Here is a 21,541-nt window from a genome sequence, read left to right on the forward strand (position 1 = left end):
ACTTATTACATATGGATAGAAAACACCCTAAATTTTCTAAAACTGTTTGAATGGTGTCTGTGAGTATAACAGAACTCAAATGGCAGGTCAAAACCTGAGAGATTCCTTTACAGGAAGTGGCCTGTCTGACCATTTGTTGAACTTGTTTTCCATCTCTATCATTTACTAAGGATCTCTGCTCTAACGTGACACTTCCCACGTCTTCCATAGGCTCTCAGAGCCCGGGAAAAAACAGAATGTCGTCATTCCAGCCCCAGGCTGAAACACATTATCGCCTTTCTCAAGTGGCCCATCAAGAGACACTAGCTTATGCGCGTGACCCCGACCGCCCCCGCCTTTGGGATTTTTTCCTCTGTTTGCCGAAAAGGAGATTCCCTGTCGGAATATTATCACTTTTCTACGAGAAAAATGACGTAAAAATTGATTTTAAACAGCGGTTGACATGCTTCGACGTACGGTAATGGAATACTTTGAATTTTATTGTCAGGAATTGCGCCAAGCACGCGACACTTCTTTACTATTTCGGATAGTGTCTGGAACGCACGAACAAAACGCCGCTATTCGGATATAACGATGGATTATTTTGGACCAAACCAACATTTGTTATTGAAGTAGCTGTCCTGGGTGTGTATTCTGACGAAGACAACAAAAGGTAATGACATTTTTATAATAGTAAATATGATTATGGTGAGTGCTAAACTTGCCGGGTGTCTAAATAGCGAGCCCGTGATGCCTGGGCTATGTACTTAGAATATTGCAAAATGTGCTTTCACCAAAAAGCTATTTTAAAATCGGACATATCGAGTGCATAGAGGAGGTCTGTATCTATAATTCTTAAAATAATTGTTATGCTTTTTGTGAACGTTTATCGTGAGTAATTTAGTAAAATGTTAGCGAATTCCCCGGAAGTTTGCGGGGGGTATGCTAGTTCTGAACGTCACATGCTAATGTAAAAAGCTGGTTTTTGATATAAATATGAACTTGATTGAACAAAACATGCATGTATTGTATAACATAATGTCCTAGGGTTGTCATCTGATGAAGATCATCAAAGGTGAGTGCTGCATTTAGCTGTCTTCTGGGTTTTGGTGACATTATATGCTGGCTTGAAAAATGGGTGTCTGATTATTTCTGGCTTGGTACTCTGCTGACATAATCTAATGTTTTGCTTTCGTTGTAAAGCCTTTTTGAAATCGGACAGTGTGGTTAGATTAACGAGAGTCTTATCTTTAAATGGCTGTAAAATAGTCATATGTTTGAGAAATTGAAGTAATAGGATTTTTAAGGTTTTGAAAATCGCGCCACAGGCTGGCAGTGGCTGTTACGTAGGTGGGACGAATTCGTCCCGCCGGTCCCATAGAGGTTAACCTCTCTAGGGTAGGGGGCAGTATTTGCACGGCCGGATAAAAAACGTACCCGATTTAATCTGGTTATTACTACTGCCCAGAAACTAGAATATGCATATAATTGTTTAGGATAGAAAACACACTAAAGTTTCTAAAACTGTTTGAATGGTATCTGTGAGTATAACAGAACTCATATGGCAGGCAAAAACCTGAGAAGATTCCTTACAGGAAGTGCCCTCTGACCATTTCTTGGCCTTCTACACTCTCTTTATTGAAAACTGAGGATCTCTGCTGTAACGTGACACTTCCTACGGCTCCCATAGGCTCTCAGAGGGCGCCAGAACATTGAGTGATGACTTTGCAGGTCATGGCTGAAAAACAGTAGCGCATTTGGATAGTGGTCGATCTGAGAACAATGAGACTGGGGGCGCGTGCAGGAGACGACTCCATGTTTTTATTTTTTCGTCTTTGAACGAAAACAGGGTTTCCCGGTCAGAATATTGTCGCTTTTTTACGAGAAAAATCGCATAAAAATTGATTTTAAAAAGCGGCTGACATGCTTTGAAGTACGGTAATGGAATATTTCAATTTTTTTTGTCACGAAACACGTCGGGCGCGTCACCCTTCGGATAGTGTCTTGAACGCACGAACAAAACGCCGCTATTTGGATATAACAATGGATTATTTGGGACCAAACCAACATTTCTTATTGAAGTAGAAGGCCTGGGAGTGCATTCTGACGAAGAACAGCAAAGGTAATAACATTTTTCTTATAGTAAATCTGACTTTGGTGAGTGCTAAACTTGCTGGGTGTCTAAATAGCTAGCCCTGTGATGCCGGGCTATGTACTTAGAATATTGCAAAATGTGCTTTCACCGAAAAGCTATTTTAAAATCGGACATCGAGTGCATAGAGGAGTTCTGTATCTATAATTTTTAAAATAATTGTTATGTTTTTTGTGAACGTTTATCGTGAGTAATTTACTAAATTCACCGGCAGTGTTCGGTGGGAATGCTAGTCACATGCTAGTCACATGCTAATGTAAAAAGCTGGTTTTTGATATAAATATGAACTTGATTGAACAATACATGCATGTATTGTATAACATAATGTCCTAGGGTTGTCATCTGATGAAGATCAAAGGTTAGTGCTGCATTTAGCTGTGGTTTGGATTGTGACATTATATGCTAGCTTGAAAAATGGGTGTCTGATTATTTCTGGCTGGGTACTCTGCTGACATAATCTAATGTTTTGCTTTCGCTGTGAAGCCTTTTTGAAATCGGACAGTGTGGTTAGATAAAGGAGAGTCTTGTCTTTAAAATGGTGTAAAATAGTCATATGTTTGAAAAATTGAAGTTTTTGCATTTGAGGTATTTGAATATCGCGCCACGGGATTACACTGGCTGTTGAGTAGGTGGGACGCAAGCGTCCCACCTAGCCCAGAGAGGTTAACTCAGTCATCGGCACGCCCCCAGGGACACAGACAGGACAAGGCGTCATGTGACAGCCTTTTCTATGTTCAGTATAAAACCCCCACCCAGAATTACTTTCTTTAGACCAGCTTATCTCAGAAGAGAGAGCCAAGGTTTGACCATGCATTCCTCGACTGAACTTTAACCATACCACGTGGTTAAACTTTTAGACTATCGATACCGACAGAATAATAACAAGTCTTTGATATTAATTGCTAGTCTGCAGCTAGAAATTCGGTATCATTGAACGCGAAACTGACGAAACATACATTCTATAACGACATGAACGAATGTCGTTTTGAAAGATCCATTCTAACCGAGAGAAAGAGAACGCGGACATAAACTCTCCAACAGGACAAAAACTCTCCAACAAGGATCCCGATGACACACTGAGCGTGTGGCTCAGTTGGTAGAGCATGGTGTTGGCAATGCCAGGGTTGTGGGTTCAATTCCCACGGGGGACCAGTACTGTATGAAATGTATGCACTCACTACTGTAAGTCGCTCTGGATAAGAGCGTCTGCTAAATTACTAAAATGTAAATGTAAAAAAATGTAAATATATATTGATTGCAATTGTTCCCGAATGAGTGAGCGTTCATGTGCAAAGGCTTAGCATGTTAATATTTATCAACTCTGTTGTGCCTTCTCCGCTGCCCCCAACCCCCTTGTTTGTTTAACAAGTCGCCATGCCGGTTTAGCCCACTAGGGAACATTCCTCCACCATTTCTTTGTAACGATAACCACTGTTTGTATGCTTTCTGTGAATTACTTAGTTTAGTAAATAAATGATTTTAAGACAATTGATGTATGGATGACTTAGTGAAGACTGGGTTCGTGCAGATAACAATTTACGACGTTTGGAATGAGACTGGACGCGAGGTAAAATACACCATTTAAACCAGAAGATAATCGGTCAGATACTATAATATATAATGTTATAATATAGGAAAGTTATATTAGGAAAATTATAACTTTGTAATCTGAATATTTTCCTTGGTGCCCCGATCTTCTAGTTAACCTCTATGGGCTAGGTGGGACGCTTGCGTAACAGCCACTGCCAGCCTGTGGCGCGATTTTCAAAACCTTAAAAATCCTATTACTTCAATTTCTCAAACATATGACTATTTTACAGCCATTTAAAGACAAGACTCTCGTTAATCTAACCACACTGTCCGATTTCAAAAAGGCTTTACAACGAAAGCAAAACATTAGATTATGTCAGCAGAGTACCAAGCCAGAAATAATCAGACACCCATTTTTCAAGCCAGCATATAATGTCACCAAAACCCAGAAGACAGCTAAATGCAGCACTCACCTTTGATGATCTTCATCAGATGACAACCCTAGGACATTATGTTATACAATACATGCATGTTTTGTTCAATCAAGTTCATATTTATATCAAAAACCAGCTTTTTACATTAGCATGTGACGTTCAGAACTAGCATACCCCCCGCAAACTTCCGGGGAATTCGCTAACATTTTACTAAATTACTCACGATAAACGTTCACAAAAAGCATAACAATTATTTTAAGAATTATAGATACAGACCTCCTCTATGCACTCGATATGTCCGATTTTAAAATAGCTTTTTGGTGAAAGCACATTTTGCAATATTCTAAGTACATAGCCCAGGCATCACGGGCTCGCTATTTAGACACCCGGCAAGTTTATCACTCACCATAATCATATTTACTATTATAAAAGTTTGATTACCTTTTGTTGTCTTCGTCAGAATGCACACCCAGGACTGCTACTTCAATAACAAATGTTGGTTTGGTCCAAAATAATCCATCGTTATATCCGAATAGCGGCGTTTTGTTCGTGCGTTCCAGACACTATCCGAAATAGTAAAGAAGTGTCGCGCGCATGGCGCAATTCGTGACAATAAAATTCTAAATATTCCATTACCGTACTTCGAAGCATGTCAACCGCTGTTTAAAATCAATTTTTACGACATTTTTCTCGTAGAAAAGCGATAATATTCCGACAGGGAATCTCCTTTTCGGCAAACAGAGGAAAAAATCCCAAAGGCGGGGGCGGTCGGGGTCACGCGCATAAGCCCAGTGTCTCTTGATGGGCCACTTGAGAAAGGCGATAATGTGTTTCAGCCTGGGGCTGGAATGACGACATTCTGTTTTTTCCCGGGCTCTGAGCGCCTATGGACGACGTGGGAAGTGTCACGTTAGAGCAGAGATCCTTAGTAAATGATAGAGATGGAAAAGAAGTTCAAGAAATGGTCAGACAGGCCACTTCCTGTAAAGGAATCTCTCAGGTTTTGACCTGCCATTTGAGTTCTGTTATACTCACAGACACCATTCAAACAGTTTTAGAAAATTTAGGGTGTTTTCTATCCATATGTAATAAGTATATGCATATTCTAGTTACTGGGTAGGAGTGGTAACCAGATTAAATCGGGTATGTTTTTTATCCAGCCGTGTCAATACTGCCCCCTAGCCCTAACAGGTTAATTACAGTTAAACGACTAATCAGTTTAATCGCGTAATAATAATTCATTACAGGGAGTTATTTGATAAACATGTCTTCAGTTTAATGGTGCCCAAAGACACAACAGACACCAAGGGAATACCAATGATAATGGCCAGGGGAAGGTTTCTGTTAGAGAGAGATAGAGAGAGAGTTAGTGTGAGATAGAGACTACAACCAGCACATAGCACACAGACACCAGTGTTAGAGGATCATGTAGCACACAGATGGAGACAGAGACAGAGAGTTGAGAAATCTCGTTGTCGTCCTACCAGTAAAGGCAGTGGCGCGTATTCATGGCGCGTGAATGCCAAGAGAAGCCAGGCTTCCCCGAAAATCAGACCAATAAAACAAATACAATTATTAAACAATGTATCTTTTGTCTCTGTTTTCATAGATCTAACCACTTGAGAATTAAAGGAAAATGATCTCATCTGAGAAATCAAATTAGCGAGGGAAACAGAGCCCCTCTGTCTCAGTATGTGTAGCAGATGTATCTGATGCTGTCTGGCCAAAATGAGTATGACATGTTGCCGCCGCAGCATATGATTTTACTTCACCTTTATTTAACCAGGTCGGCTAGTTGAGAACAAGTTCTCATTTGCAACTGCGACCCGGCCAAGATAAAGCATAGCGATTCAACACATACAACAACACAGAGTTACACATGGAATAAACAAAACATAGTCAATAATACAGTAGAAAAAAATAAAACAAAAAGTCTATATACAGTGAGTGCAAATGAGGTAAGATAAGGGATTAAAGGCAATAAATAGGCCATGGTGGCGAAGTAATTACAATATAGCAATTAAAGACTGGAATGGTAGATGTGCAGAAGATGAATGTGCAAGTAGAGATACTGGGGTGCAAAGGAGCAAGATAAATAAATAAATACAGTTTGGGGATGAGGTAGATACATGGGCTGTTTACAGATGGGCTATGTACAGGTGCAGTGATCTGTGAGCTGCTCTGACAGCTGGTGCTTAAAGCTAGTGAGGGAGATATGAGTCTCCAGACTCATGACTGATTGACAGACGCCAGCGAGCATTTGACCTCACTTGATATTTAAAAAAAATTAAAATAATTAGCCAATCAGGATTGAGATGAGCTCAACTGTGGACAGTTCTGGTGCAGCAAAACCACCCCACAAGGGAAGCCACTTTGGATTTGGCTTCACACCAATCAAATCACATCCTAGGCAAAAACGTCATCATTGTCAGAAAGAACTTGTCTGTTTCTGGTCTGCTTGTGTTGATGCAGTAGCTAGCTAGCTAAATTGGCCCTTCCTATAAGCCATGGACACGGAGATTTGGACTTGTGGTTTTTCCTTAATTCTCTGTACAGGCCAATGATTATAACAGCGATTCTGATCTAGCCATAAATTCACACGTTGTGCCACTGGCCTGAGACGATTGATGTTCAATATGTAGCCTAGATATAGTAGGCTCACGTTAACTAGCTAAATAACTTAGCTGGTTCATTGTTGCCCAGCGAGGAAGCTAGTCTAGTATGTATTTTAGCCAGGTAACCACAAAAACTAAAAGGGTGTACTTCTCTCTGACAGAGTCGTAGACCATGTTGTGAACATGAAAGAGAGGAGGATGGTACTGGTGTTCAACTACCGTAAATTCCGGACTATAAGCCGCAACTTTTTTCCCACGCTTTGAACCCCGCGGCTTAATATATGGATTTTTCACGCTTTCAAAAAAAAAAAAAAAAAAAAAAAAAAAAAACACATTCTGTGACGTGCTCAGTTTTTTGGCGGCATGAAGCTTTCATTAGACCAATGAAATTGCCGAACGGGTTAAGGTCAAACAACTTTTTTGTTTATTGTTTAGATTAAATCGAGCGCTCTCAAACTTCCCATCATTCAGATTACGGTAGTCATTTTGTCACCCTCATCATGGCAAAGACACGGAGAAATGCATATGATGCAGCTTTCAAGTTGAAGGCGATTGATCTTGCTGTTGGAAAAGGAAATAGAGCTGCTGCACGGGAGCTTGGTCTTAATGAGTTAATGATAAGATGTTGGAAACAGCAGCGTGAGGAATTGACTCAGTGCAAAAAGACAACTAAAGCTTACTGCAAATTATTTATTTTTTGTTACAAGCCGTGTTTCGTTAAAGCCTATTTATTTTTGTTACAAGCCGTGTTTCATTAAAGCCTGTGTAAAGTTAATTTGTTTCAATGTACCGGTAGGCACCTGCGGCTTATAGACATGTGCGGCTAATTTATGTTCAAAATAATACATTTTTTTTAATTCAGTGGGTGCGGCTTATATTCAGGTGCGCTTAATAGTCCGGAAATTACGGTAGTCTACAAATAGGGTGAGTCAACACACACACACACACACACACCCATCAGTACCATGGACAGCCACATGATATTTATCTATGTTGATTGGACTAAGTTGTTTATGTTCTGGTTAGGTTTGTTAGACTAAGCTGATTATAGCCCAGGTGATTTGATGATGTTTAAATGGTACAGGAATAGTGCAGGCAGTGCTCCTGTTGTCTTTGTGTTGACTTGCTGTAACTCTGTGGTTCCTAAAATCACTAGTTTAGTAAACTGTTCGGAAACATTAACTTGCTTGAACGTGCTGAAGGTCATGTAACTGTTTGTTACGTGAAATATTTGCTTTAATTGTGGACTTGTGGTTCATACGAAATGTATTCCTCCACTGTGTGACTTGTCTTTTTGTTGTCACGGGCCTTACTGTATATCACGGCGGTGTATAAACTAATGGGTTATAGAGCAAACAACGCAATTATCACACAGGTTGTAATATGGCTTTTTAACTGGATTGGCTTCCTCAGTGACACTACCCACGCGCGCACGGCTTCCTCAGTGACACTACCCACGCGCGCACGGCTTCCTCAGTGACACTACCCACGCGCGCACGGCTTCCTCAGTGACACTACCCACGCGCGCACGGCTTCCTCAGTGACACTACCCACGCGCGCACGGCTTCCTCAGTGACACTACCCACGCGCGCACGGCTTCCTCAGTGACACTACCCACGCGCGCACGGCTTCCTCAGTGATATTACCCACGCTTGGCTTCCTCAGTGATATTACCCACGCTTGGCTTCCTCAGTGATATTACCCACGCTTGGCTTCCTCAGTGATATTACCCACGCTTGGCTTCCTCAGTGATATTACCCACGCTTGGCTTCCTCAGTGATATTACCCACGCACTGCTACTAGTGAGCAGTATATGAGGCACTCACTGCACTGGTAGCCACTTTGGACAGGATGAATGACAGTGGAAATCCAGGCTCAGTAAGGCTGCGTCCCAAATGGCACCCTGTTCCTTACATAGTGCACTACGGTTGACCAGGGCCCATCAGGGAAGAGGGCGCCATTTTGGACGCACCCTAAAAATCGTTGTATGGACACTCACCTGTATGGGTTTTCCAGCTCCTCTGTTATAAAGTTCAGCTGATTCCTGAGAGACAACACGTGTTTACAGAACCACGTTTAAACAGGTTTTATTGAGGAAGTGATAAGAACAGAGAGATAGGATGCATCCCCAATGGTACCTGATCCCCTACTTAGTGGACTACTTTAGACTAGAAAGCCACGGGCCCCCCCCGACCAGAGCGCCACGGGCCCCCCCCGACCAGAGCGCCACGGCCCCCCCCCCGACCAGAGCGCTACGGGCCACCCTGACTAGAGCGCTATTGGCCCCCCTGACTAGAGCACAAAAGTAGTGACCTATATAGGAAGTAGGGTGCCATTTGGGATGCAGGTGTAGTCTTACCACCCATCGTAGGCCCAGAGCCCGTTGTAAAACGCCAGTCCAATGGATCCAAAGGAGGTTGAGGCTCCTTCAAATGGGTTGGACAGATTCTCAGTGTTTCCTGGACACAAACGTGACAGTATATACATTTTAATATTCATACTTCTGACCAGGGCCCATAGGGTGTACCCAAAAGTACTACGGTATAGAGTGATATTTGAAACTTCCGCATGATAATACAGGGTGGGTACTGGAATAAATGGCAAAGATTTCATCTCAAATGGTACCCTATTCTATACAGAAGTGCCCTACTTTTGACCAGGATCCATAGGGCTCTGGGGGATCCGTTGGGCTCTGGGGGATCTACAGGGCTCTGTAGTGCTCTGATGGCTCTGGAGGATCCATTCTGCTCTGGGGGACCTATATAGGGCTCTGGGGAATGTATAGGGCTTTGAGGGCCTCTGAGGGATCCTTAGGGCTCCTTAGGGCTCTATTGTACAATCCATGTGTGCATAGCTTTTACAGACTTACCCATTAAGACTCACAGCTTTAATTGATGCCAAAGTTGATTCTAAAATGTATTGACTCAGGGGAGAGAATACTGATGGAAATTAGACAATGTGTGTCTTTTTTTAGATTTTCAATAAATTTGCAAAAATGTCTAAAAACATGTTGTTTTCACGTTGTCATTATGGGTTAGTGTGTAGATGTGAAACATTTTTTTAAATCAATTTTGAATTTAGGCTGTAACAAGAAAACGTGGAATAAGTCAAGGGGTTTGAATACTTTCTGAAGGCACTGTATGAACAGAGGATTATACACATGTAATGTTTTAGTTTTTATAAAGTAGCACTTCTATATTTAACCTGGTGGAACCAGTCTTCTGTCTACAGACCAGTAGCCCGGTGGGACCGGTCTCCTGTCTACAGACCAGTAGCCCTGTGGGACCGGTCTCCTGTCTACAGACCAGTAGCCCGGTGGGACCGGTCTCCTGTCTACAGACCAGTAGCCCGGTGGGACCGGTCTCCTGTCTACAGACCAGTAGCCCGGTGGGACCGGTTTCCTGTCTACAGACCAGTAGCCCGGTGGGACCGGTTTCCTGTCTACAGACCAGTAGCCTGTTCTATAGTGTTCTACCCTATTCCCTATTTAGTGGTCTACACTATTCGCTATATAGTGTTCTACTTTTGATGCAGGCCATAGGGCTCTGGTCTAAAGTAGTGCTCTATGTATGGAATGAGGTGCCATAGGGCTCTGGTCTAAAGTAGTGCCTTATACAGGGAATTGGGTGCCATTGGGCTCTGGTCTAAAGTAGTGCACTATATAGGGAATAGGGAGCCATAGGGCTCTGGTCTAAAGAAGTGTAAAGTCGTGGCCAAAGGTTTTGAGAATGACACAAATATTAATTTTTACAAATTTGGCAATTTTCATATACTCCAGAATGTTATGAAGAGTGATCAGATGAAGTCCGTCTTTACCATGCAAATTAACTGAATCCCCAAAAAACATTTCCATTGCATTTCAGCCCTGCCACAAAAGGACCAGCTGACATCATGTCAGCGATTCTCTTATTAACACAGGTGTGAGTGTTGATGAGGAAAAGGCTGGAGATCACTCTGTCATGCTGATTGAGTTTGAAAAACAGCCTGGAAGCTTCAAAAGGAGAGTGGTGCTTGGAATCATTGTTCATCCTCTGTCATCCATGGTTGCCTGCAAGGAAACACGTGCCGTCATCAATGCTTTGCACAAAAAGGGCTTCACGGGCAAGGATATTGCTGCCAGTAAGATTGCACCTAAATCAACCATTTATCGGATCATCAAGAACTTCAAGGAGAGCGGTTCAATTGTTGTGAAGAAGGCTTCAGGGCACCCAAAAAAGTCCAGCAAGCGCCAGGACCGTCTCCTAAAGTTGATTCAGCTGCGGGATCGGGGCACCACCAGTATAGAGCTTGCTCAGGAATGGCAGCAGGCAGGTGTGAGTGCATCTGCACGCACAGTGAGGCGAAGACTGAGGATGGCCTGGTGTCAAGAAGGGCGGCAAAGAAACCACTTCTCTCCAGGAAAAACATCAGGGACAGACTGATATTCTGCAAAAGGTACAGGGATTGGACTGCTGAGGACTGGGGTAAAGTCATTTTCTCTGATGAATCCCCTTTCCGATTGTTTGGGGCATCCGGAAAAAAGCTTGTCCGGAGAAGACTAGGTGAGCGCTACCATCAGTCCTGTGTCATGCCAACAGTAAAGCATCCTGAGACCATTCATGTGTGGGGTTGCTTCTCAGCCAAGGGAGTGGGCTCACTCATAATTTTGCCAAAGAACACAGCCATGAATAATGAATGGCACCAACACATCCTCCGAGAGCAACTTCTCCCAACCATCCAGGAATAGTTTGGTGACGAACAATGCCTTTTCCAGCATGATGGAGCACCTAACACAAAAGTGATAACTAAGTGGCTCGGGGAACAAAACATCAATATTTTTGGTCCATTGCCAGGAAACTCCCCAGACCTTAATCCCATTGAGAACTTGTGGTCAATCCTCAAGAGGCGGGTGGACAAACAAAAACCCACAAATTCTGACAAACTCCAAGCATTTATTATGCAAGAATGGGCTGCCATCAGTCAGGATGTGGCCCAGAAGTTAATTGACAGCATGCCAGGGCGGATTGCAGAGGTCTTGAAAAAAGAAGTGTCAACACTGCAAATATTGACTCTTTGCATCAACTTCATGTAATTGTCAATAAAAGCCTTTGACACTTATGAAATGCTTGTAATTATACTTCAGTATTCCATAGTAACATCTGACAAAAATATCTAAAGACACTGAAGCAGCAAACTTTGTGAAAATTAATATTTATGTCATTCTCACATCTTTTGGCCACGACTATACTATAAAGGGAATAGGGTGCCATTTGGCAGACAGACAGAATGTGTAAAGTACCAACCTTGTGCCAAGAGGACGATTCCTGCCACTACGATGACCAGGATGATGAGAAGCTTGGCTGCAGTGAAGAAGTTCTGGACATAGCTGGCTAGCTTCACACTGAGACAGTTCACCAACACTATCAGAACTGAAGAAGGAGGAATGTATTATTAATCCATACGAGACAGAATTTGGTCTTCCGCTGTAGTCAACCCCTCCGATACGCACACACGCACGAGGCTGGAACAATGAGCAGCTACTAGTGTACTGCTAGTGTAGTGCCTGGTGAGCAGTTCAGGGGTTAAGAGCCTTGCTCAACTGAAGAACAACAGTTGATTGTATCTAGGATACTAGAGGAGCAGGAGGCGGGAGCAGGAGGCGGGAGGAAGAGAAGGAGGAGGAGAAAAGGGGAAGAGGAGAACACAAGCAGGAAGAGGACGGTGGAGGTCAAGTCTTTAAATTAATCTTTACTCGATCCCAGGCATCCTCTCTTCTCAAAAGGTATTGGAGAAGGTCAGAGGGGAGGGACCTTGGATCTTCTTCTCCAATATGATTGGATGCAAGGAAAGACAATTTAGAAAGAGCCATGGTTTTAATTCAGTCCATTCAGGAAGTGCATGCCAATTGTTTTCTACTAGGATTTTTCATAATTCTAGAAGTATTCACACTCACGTATGCACGCTGCAGCCAGGCACTTGGTGACCACAATGGGAGGAGTGCATCCTGGGTAGAACGGCGTGGAGGCGTACTCTGCAAAGCTTAGGGCGATGATGGCAAAGGAGGAGGGCTTTAGGACCATGATGGTGCTCCATGAGTAGAGGTAGGCAATCACTGACCCAAAGGCTTCCATTAAGTACGGGTATTCCCCTCCAGACTTAGTGATCATGGTGCCCAGCTCCGCGTAGCACAGCGCCCCTGCAGGCAGACAGACAGGCTCAGAGACAGACAGTTGACACTAGTTCTACTGCTGCTTCAGGGGATTTCCTTTCAATTTGTCCAATTAAGACCAAGACAACCAGGTAAGTTCCTAACGAATCAATTAAGACCTAGACAACCAGGTGAGTTCCTAACTAGTCAATTAAGCTCTAGACAACCAGGTGAGTTCCTAACTAGTCAATTAAGACCTAGACAACCAGGTGAGTTCCTAACTAGTCAATTAAGACCTAGACAACCAGGTGAGTTCCTAACTAGTCAATTAAGACCAAGAAAATTGACCAGTTAGAAACTCACCTGGTTGTCTAGGTCTTAATTGATTAGTTAAGATCTCACCTGGTAGTCTAGGTCTTAATTGATTCATTAGGAACTTACCTGGTTGTCTAGATCTTAATTGATCAATCAAATGTTATTAGTCGCATGCGCTGAATACAACAGGTGTAGACCTTACAGTGAAATCCTTACTTACAAGCCCCTCACCGACAGTGCAGTTTAAAAAAATATGGATAAGAATAAGAGATAAAAGCAACAAGTAATTAAAGAGGAGCAGTAAAAAAATAACAATATATACCGGGGGGTGCTGGTACAGAGTCAATGTGCCGGGGCACCGGTTAGTTGAGGTAGTATGTACATGTTATTAAAGTGACTATGCATAGATGCCAACAGAGAGTTGCAGTAGAGTGGAAAGGGGGGGGGGGGGGGCAATGCAAATAGTCTGGGTAGCCATTTGACTAGATGTTCAGGATTCTTATGGCTTGGGGGTAAAAGCTGTTTAGAAGCCTCTTGACCTGATCAACTGCAGCCCCGTAGATGAGAATGGGGGCGTGCTCGGTCCTCTTTTTCCTGTAGTCCACAATCATCTCCATCTCCTTGATCACGTTGAGGGAGAGGTTGTTGTCCTGGCACCACACGGCCAGGTCTCTGACCTCCTCCCTATAGGCTGTCTCGTTGTTGTAGGTGATCAGGCCTACCACTGTTGTGTCATCGGAAAATTTAATGATGGTGTTGGAGTTGTGCCTGGCCATGCAGTCATGAGTGAACAGGGACTACAGGAAGAACTGAGCACGCACCCCTGAGGCACCCTTGTGTTGAGGATCTCAGCTGTGCTTCCCTTTGTAGTCTGTAATGGTCTGCAGGCCCTGCCACATCAGACGAACATCAGACTCGATCTTAGTCCTGTATTGACGGTTTGATGGTTCGTTGGAGGGTTTCTTATAAGCTTCCGGGTTAGAGTCCCGCTCCTTGAAAGCGGCAGCTCTAGCCTTTAGCTCAGTGCGGATGCTGCCTATAATTCTTGGTTTCTGGTATGTACGTACTGTCACTGTGGGGATGACGTCATCAATGTACTTATTGATGAAGCTAATTGCACATTTAACATGTTGATAGAAATTAGTTAAAATCTGTTTAAGTTTCCCTGCATTAAAGTCCCTGGGTACTAGGAGCACCGCCTCTGGGTGAGCATTTTCTTGTTTACTTATGGCAGAATACAGATCATTCAATGCTGTCTTGGTGCCAGCCTCTGACTGTGGTGGTATGTAAACAGCTACAAAGAATATAGACTTAAACTCTCTCGGTAGGTAATGTAGTCTGCAGCTTATCATGAGAAACTCTACCTCAGGTGAGCAATGGCTGGAGACTTCCTTAGATATCGTGCACCAGCTGTCGTTTGCAAAAATGCATAGTCCGCCGCCCCTTGTCTTACCAGACGCCGCTGTTTTATCCTGCCGGGTACATCGTATAACCAGCCAGCTGTATGTTGATATTATTGTCGTTCAGCCACGACTCCGTGAAGCATAAGATGTTACAGTTTTTAATGTCCCGTTGGTAGTTTAATCTTCCCAATAACTCGTCTATTTTATTGTCCAAAGATTGCATGTTTGCGAGCAGAATTGAGGGAAGTGGGGGTTTATTCGATCGCCTCCTACTCCTCAGAAGGCAGCCCACCCTCCGGCCTCTCTTTCTCCGCCTCCTCTTCACGCAGATCACCGGGGTCGGGGCCTGTTCCCGAGGGAGCCGTATATCCTCCGCCTCGTCAGATTCGTGAAAGAAGAAAAAGGATTCTGCCAGTCCGTGGTGAGTAATCTCAGTCCTGATGTCCAGAAGTTATTTTCGGTCATAAGAGACAGTAGCGGCAACATTATGTACAAAAATAAGTTACAAACAACGCAGATAAACAAACAAAAAAAGCTATCGGTTTGGGGCACGTAAAACATCTGCCTTCCGTTCCGGCGCCATTTTTGGCGCAGAGAAAGAGTGAAAACCCGTAGACACTGCGGTCTGGGAATTGGGTATAACAGCCCTGCACTAGTGACAGACGTTAACCAGTAGCTGGTCAGAAATTTGTTTCTGGATGCTGAGATTAGCTGACCCAGACTGGGAGAGGAATTCCCTCCTAGCCTCTTAATAAATCAGCAGGGTTCATGTTAGGTACATCTATGTCCATGTTCCTGTTTACTGGTGTGGGGGGATTGAACACACTGACACAATCCTTCTCACAGTCAGTATGCCTCCCAAATGGAACCCTATTCCCTTTATAGTGCACTACATTAGACCAGAGCCCTATGGGGTAGTAGGACCAGGCCCATAGGATTAGGGTGCCATCTGGGATGCATCTCCAGCCCTTCTCACACGGGGCCCTTCTCACACGTCGCCCTTCTCACACGGGACCTCAGCACTTTGGTCACTCCTGATTTAGGAGATTCCTATCATTCTTTCCCACCACTAGTGTCTGGTTAGAGATTACCCAGGACAGGTCAGGTAATGTCTGTCTGTCTGTCTGTGTCCTCACCCAGTGTAGCCAGCACCCCGCAGGCGGCCCAGACACACAGACATGGTCCTACGGCTCCCGTTTCCAGCAGCACTGCCTTAGGGGAGATGAAGATGCCGGAGCCGATCATTGTTCCTACGATCAGACAAATCCCACTCAAAAGGCCCACCTGCAGAGAGAGACAGGAAGTGGTTGTGAATGTTTTACCACTCATCCACGTCTCTTAATGTGAATGTTTTACCACTCATCCACGTCTCTTAATGTGAACGTTTTGTTTTGACATGTAATACCCCTGTCTACGTTAAGGTTATGTAGTCTGTTTATTTCCATTATTGCATTTTGTATTATTGTTTTAATCAATGAGTGACTGGCCTGTTTATAAACACAGCGTAGTGTGAGTTAGTGAGTAGTTAACCCAATGAGTGACTGGCCTATGATAATGTTTATAAAACACAGTGTAGTGTGTGTGTGTGTGAGTGAGTAGTTAACTCAATGAGTCGGCGTAATTTAGGACTTTTAACCCCTTTTAAACATGGTGTGTTTCTTCTGCGTCCGTAGATACCAACCATTTGTCTGTGTGGTTAACGGGGAAGGAGCTAGAGCGGGGTTTGTAAGACAAGCACAGATCCCCAAAGGGCTAAGGGGTCTTATTTTTTTACAGAATCATCTGTAGAGTCAAAATGACACACACAAGCGACAAAAAAGGGGAAAATGTGACAATTAATCTACATAATCACTGGAAAATTCAATAGTTCTATTAAGAGGTACCGACCCTGGGTTCCTGAGAGCCTCACGGTGTAAACTACACAATGAAGCAGTAGTTCTATTGAGAGGTACCGACCCTGGTTTCCTGAGAGCCTCACGGTGTGAACTACAGAATGAAGCAGTAGTTCTATTGAGCTGTACCGACCCATAAACAGCTTCCTAACATTCCTCAGTCAGTCAGCTACTGGTGCCAGAGTCACTCAGTAACCCTGTGCTCTGTTTTTTTGGTAAAGAACCCAGATTGCTGTTCTGAGAGGAATAATTTTGACGGCGAGAGCCAGTGAGACTTATGAAATGGCACCCTATTTTCTATACAGGGATAAGGGTATCGTTTGGGACATACTGGGATCAGTGAGTTCAGTGAGTGTGGAACAGACTACAGCAGGGTTAATACAGGGGGGGGGGGGGGGGGGGGGGGGAATAGAGTTTGATACCGGCTGACACTGTAGTAAAAGCTTTCTGCTCTGGGCGGGCGGGCTGGCGTATTACATTAATGATCGTGAGAGCCACTGGAGATCCTATTCTCTCTCTCTCTCTGACACACACATTAAAGGGGTAACCACATAAAAAATAAATTACAATGTTGAAGCTCATTTACTGCATTTCTATACAATTTAAAAAATCTCAAAAAATGCTATTTGGAGAACAGCAAAACAAGCCAAAATGCCCCCCAGCCATCATCACCTTGACTGCTGTAGGTTCATCACCTCAGTCCATCTACAAAACACACAGCCTGTTAGTTATACAATAACCCCCAGCCATTATTACCTCAGTCCATCTATAAACACACAGCCTGTTAGTTATACAATAACCCCCAGCCATTATTACCTCAGTCCATCTATAAACACACAGCCTGTTAGTTATACAATAACCCCCAGCCATTATGGCTGCTGTAGGTTCATTCACATAGCCTATTAGTTATATACAGTGCATTCGGAAAGTGTTCAGACCCCTTTGACTTTTGACATTTTGTTAGGTTACATCCTTATTTTAAAAATGGATTAAATAAAAAAAACAATTTCCTCATCAATCTGTCGTAGTCACTTCCTTACACTGGTCAACACAGCTGGTAATCAGTGGTGTTTATACTTTAGTTTGAAAAACCTAAAAAGATGGACATGTGATATTATAAAAACAAAAAAACAGGACATCGTGCTCTCTTGATCTTTGCTAGACGTTGCTTGAGCAGGAAGTGATGTCACTGTGTTGCTCTTCAAATATAACCCCCCCCGATAAATTCACAGCAACACCTCTGCACAGACGCCGTGTATATTTTTAAAGACGTGGGCTTTTTCTCTACCGTGTTAAATGTCACTAAAGCCTGGTTTACAAACCACTGTGGGACTCTGGGGGGAAAAAAACTGTCTCTAAACAACTTGACTTTATTTATTTTGTTCTCCGTCATGTCTTGGGAAAAAAACATTTAGATTTTGTTTGTCGTTCAGGGATATTAAAACAAGTGTGTGACTGTGGTCCAGATTGATCTAGTCTGGTTTATTATTATCTGATGTGGTAAAGGTCCCAGAATGATCTAGTCTGGTTTATTATTATTATTATTATTATTATTATTATTATTATTATTATTATTATTATTATTATTATTATTATTATTGTGGAAAAGGTCCCAGACTGATCTAGTCTGGTTATTATTATCTGATGTGGTAAAGGTCCCAGATACAGTGGTTGCATTTTAATGTAGGTCTATAGGGAAGATGGGTCCTGGTGAGATGTTCATATTGAAACATAAGCATAATTCTTTCCCCCCTAACTTGTTTGATGAGATTAGTACAGATTCTCCCAGGGGACACCACATGGGGCCCGACCCCAAGTTTGGGAACCACTGTACTAACCTCTCGCTCTGTCTCCCTCAGCCTCCCCACTGTACTAACCTCTCTACTTCCTCTCTCGGTCTCCTCTTTTCCTCCTACATTAATGTCTCCCTCAGCCTCCACAATGTTCTAACCTCTCTCTCCTCTGCTTCCTTCTATATTAGTCTCCCTCAGCCTCCCCACTGAGCACCACATCACTGTCTGTCTCAGTAGACTACTTTATGTATAGTCATTGATTTAAAGTACTTAAGTAGTACTTTAAAGTATTTTTAATTCAGTGTTTTTTTTGGGGGTATCTGTAATTTTTGACTACTTTTACTTCACTACATTCCTAAAGGAAATAATGTACTTTTTACTCCGCACATTTTCCCTGACACCCAAAAGTACTCGTTACATTTTGAATGCTTAGCAGGACAGGAAAATGGTCAAATTCACACACTTATCAGGAGAACATCCCTGGTCATCCCTACTGCCTCTGATCTGGAGGACTCACTAAACAGAGAACATCCCTGGTCATCCCTACTGCCTCTGATCTGGCGGACTCACTAAACACAAATATTTAGTTTGTAAATAATGTCTGAGTGTTGGCGTGTGCCCCTGGCTATCCGCATAAAAAATATATATTACAACAACAAAAAATGATGCACTCTCATTTGTAAAAGTTTCATATATAAAATATGGAATTATTTATACTTTGACTTTTGATCCTTAAGTATATTTTAGCAGTTACATTTACTTTTGATACTTAAGTACATTTAAAACTAAATACTTTTAGACTTTTATTCAAGTAGTATTTTACTGTGGTGACTTTTACTTGAGCCATTATGTATGGAAGTTATCTTTACTTTGTATGACATTCGGGTACTTTTTAGTAACGTATGTTTTTGCTGCTGCTGAGGTAGACTCTGTTTAACGTTAGCTTCTTCCTTCATCCTTCTAGCTGGCTCTGTAATACCGGCCAGAACCCTTCAACGTTACTGCACTAGAAGTCTCTGCCGGCAGCAAGCCACCTGACTGACTGACATATCTGAAGGAGGCTATTTACCAGTTATGCAGCATCCTCCGAGAGTCGCTCGGCATTACACACACACACACAGGGAGAGAGAGAGAGACAGACAGCCTAACACACATACTGTCCTCTACATTACTCACATCCTTCTGTAGCACGGTAGCCTTCACGTCCTCCTAAGCAGGCTTGGAGTGGGAGGCAGACATATTGGAGGTTGGGCCGGGGGCGGGGCCTCCATTAAACATGTCCTTCCTCTTCCTCACACTGCCCTCGTCCATGTCACTCTGCTCACACACACACACGTAAGAGGACAATGTAAAAAGGACAGACTCAGTTCTCATCAACTCATCTTCATTCAAAGACTCAATCATAGACACTCTTCCTGACAGTTATGGCTGCTTCACGTGATGTATTGTTGTCTCTACCTTCTTGCCCTTTGTGCTGTTGTCTGTGCCCAACTATGTTTGTACCATGTTGTGCTGCTGCCATGTTGTGCTGCTGCCATGTTGTGCTGCTGCCATGTTGTGCTGCTGCCATGTTGTGCTGCTGTCTCAGGTCTCTCTTTATGTAGTGTGATGTACAGTACCAGTCAAAAGTTTGGACACAGCAACTTATTCAATTATTTTTTTTTTTTTACCATTTTCTACAATTTAGAATAATAGTGAAAACATCAAAACTATAAAATAACACATATGGAATCATGTAGTAACCAACAACAACAACAAAAAAAGTGTTAAACAAGTCAAAGTATATTTTATATTTGAGATTCTTTGCCTTGACAGCTATGCACATTCTGGGCATTCTCTCAACCAGCTTCACTTAGAATGTTTTTCCAACAGTTTTGAAGGAATTCCCACATATGCTGAGCACTTGTTGGCGGCTTTTCCTTCACTCAATTGGGTTGAGGTCGGGTGATTGTGGAGGCCAGGTCATCTGATGCAGCACTCCATCACTCTTCTTCTTGGTGAAATAGCCCTTACACAGCCTGGAGGTGTATTGGGTCATCGTCCTGTTGAAAAACACCAATAAGCACAAACCAGATGGGATGGCGTATTGCTGCAGAATGCTGTGGTAGACATGCTGGTTAAATGTGCCTTGAATTCTAAATAAATCACTGACAGTGTCACCAGCAAAGCACCCCACACCATCACACCTCCATGCTTCACGGTGGGAACCACACATGTGGAGATCATCCGTTCACCTACTCTGCGTCTCACAAAGACATGGCGGTGGAAACAAATCGCACATTTTGACTCATCAGACCAAAGGACAGATTTCCACCAGTCTAATGTCCATTGCTCGTGTTTCTTGGCCCAAGCAAGTCTCTTCTTATTATTGGTGTCCTTTAGTAGTGGTCTCTTCGCAGCAATTCGACCATGAAGGCCTGATTCACAAAGTCTCCTCTGAACAGTTGATGTTGAGATGTGTCTGTTATTTGAACTCTGTGAAGCATTTATATGGACATCAATTTCTGAGGCTGGTTACTCTAATGAACTTATCCTCTGCAGCAGAGGTAACTCTGGGTCTTCCTTTCCTGTGGCGGTCCTCATGAGAGCCAGTTTCATCATAGCGCTTGATGGTTTTTGCGACTGCACTTGAAGAAACTTGAAAAGTTCTTGAAATGTTCCGGATTGACTGACCTTCATGTCTTAAAGTAGTGATGGACTGTTGTTTCTCTTTGCTTATTTGAGCTGTTCTTGCCATAATATGGACTTGGTCTTTTACCAAACAGGGCTATCTTCTGTATACCACCCCTACCTTGTCATAACACAACCGATTGGCTCAAACGCATTAAGGAAAGAAATTACACAAATTAACTTTTAACAAGGCACACCTGTTAATTGAAATGCATTCCAGGTGACTACCTCATGAAGCTGGTTGAGAGGATCAGGATGTCACCCTACCATCTGTCTGTCTCTCTATCTGACTGTCTGATGTCACCCTACTATCTGTCCTGGTAACCGTAGCCACAACTGAGAGTCTGTATCCCAACAGACACCCTATTCCCTATGGGCCCTGGTCTAAAGACTGAGGGTCTGTATCCTAACAGGCACCCTATCCCCTATGGGCCCTGGTCTAAAGACTGAGGGTCTGTATCCTAACAGACACCCTATTCCCTATGGGCCCTGGTCTAAAGACTGAGGGTCTGTATCCTAACAGACACCGTATTCCCTATGGGCCCTGGTCTAAAGACTGAGGGTCTGTATCCTAACAGACCCTATTCCCTATGGGCCCTGGTCTAAAGACTGAGGGTCTGTATCCTGAACA

General features: G+C 43.2%; 1 protein-coding gene across 1 annotated transcript in view; it reads right to left on the minus strand.

The window, feature by feature from the left end:
- Positions 1-15,884, minus strand: part of LOC106592435 (b(0,+)-type amino acid transporter 1) — a 28,766-nt gene extending 12,882 nt beyond the window's left edge. The window contains exons 1-5 of the mRNA XM_045689780.2: positions 15,692-15,884; positions 12,643-12,885; positions 11,993-12,118; positions 9,070-9,169; positions 8,710-8,754 (exon numbers count right to left, since the gene is read on the minus strand). Of these exons, the coding sequence (XP_045545736.2) occupies positions 8,710-8,754; positions 9,070-9,169; positions 11,993-12,118; positions 12,643-12,885; positions 15,692-15,884 (707 nt within the window). The remainder of the gene's footprint in view (positions 1-8,709; positions 8,755-9,069; positions 9,170-11,992; positions 12,119-12,642; positions 12,886-15,691) is intronic.
- Between the last annotated feature and the right edge of the window lie 5,657 nt (positions 15,885-21,541).

This window comes from Salmo salar, chromosome 11, assembly GCF_965601325.2.
Source record: "Salmo salar chromosome 11, fSalSal1, whole genome shotgun sequence".
Lineage (NCBI taxonomy): Eukaryota > Metazoa > Chordata > Actinopteri > Salmoniformes > Salmonidae > Salmo > Salmo salar.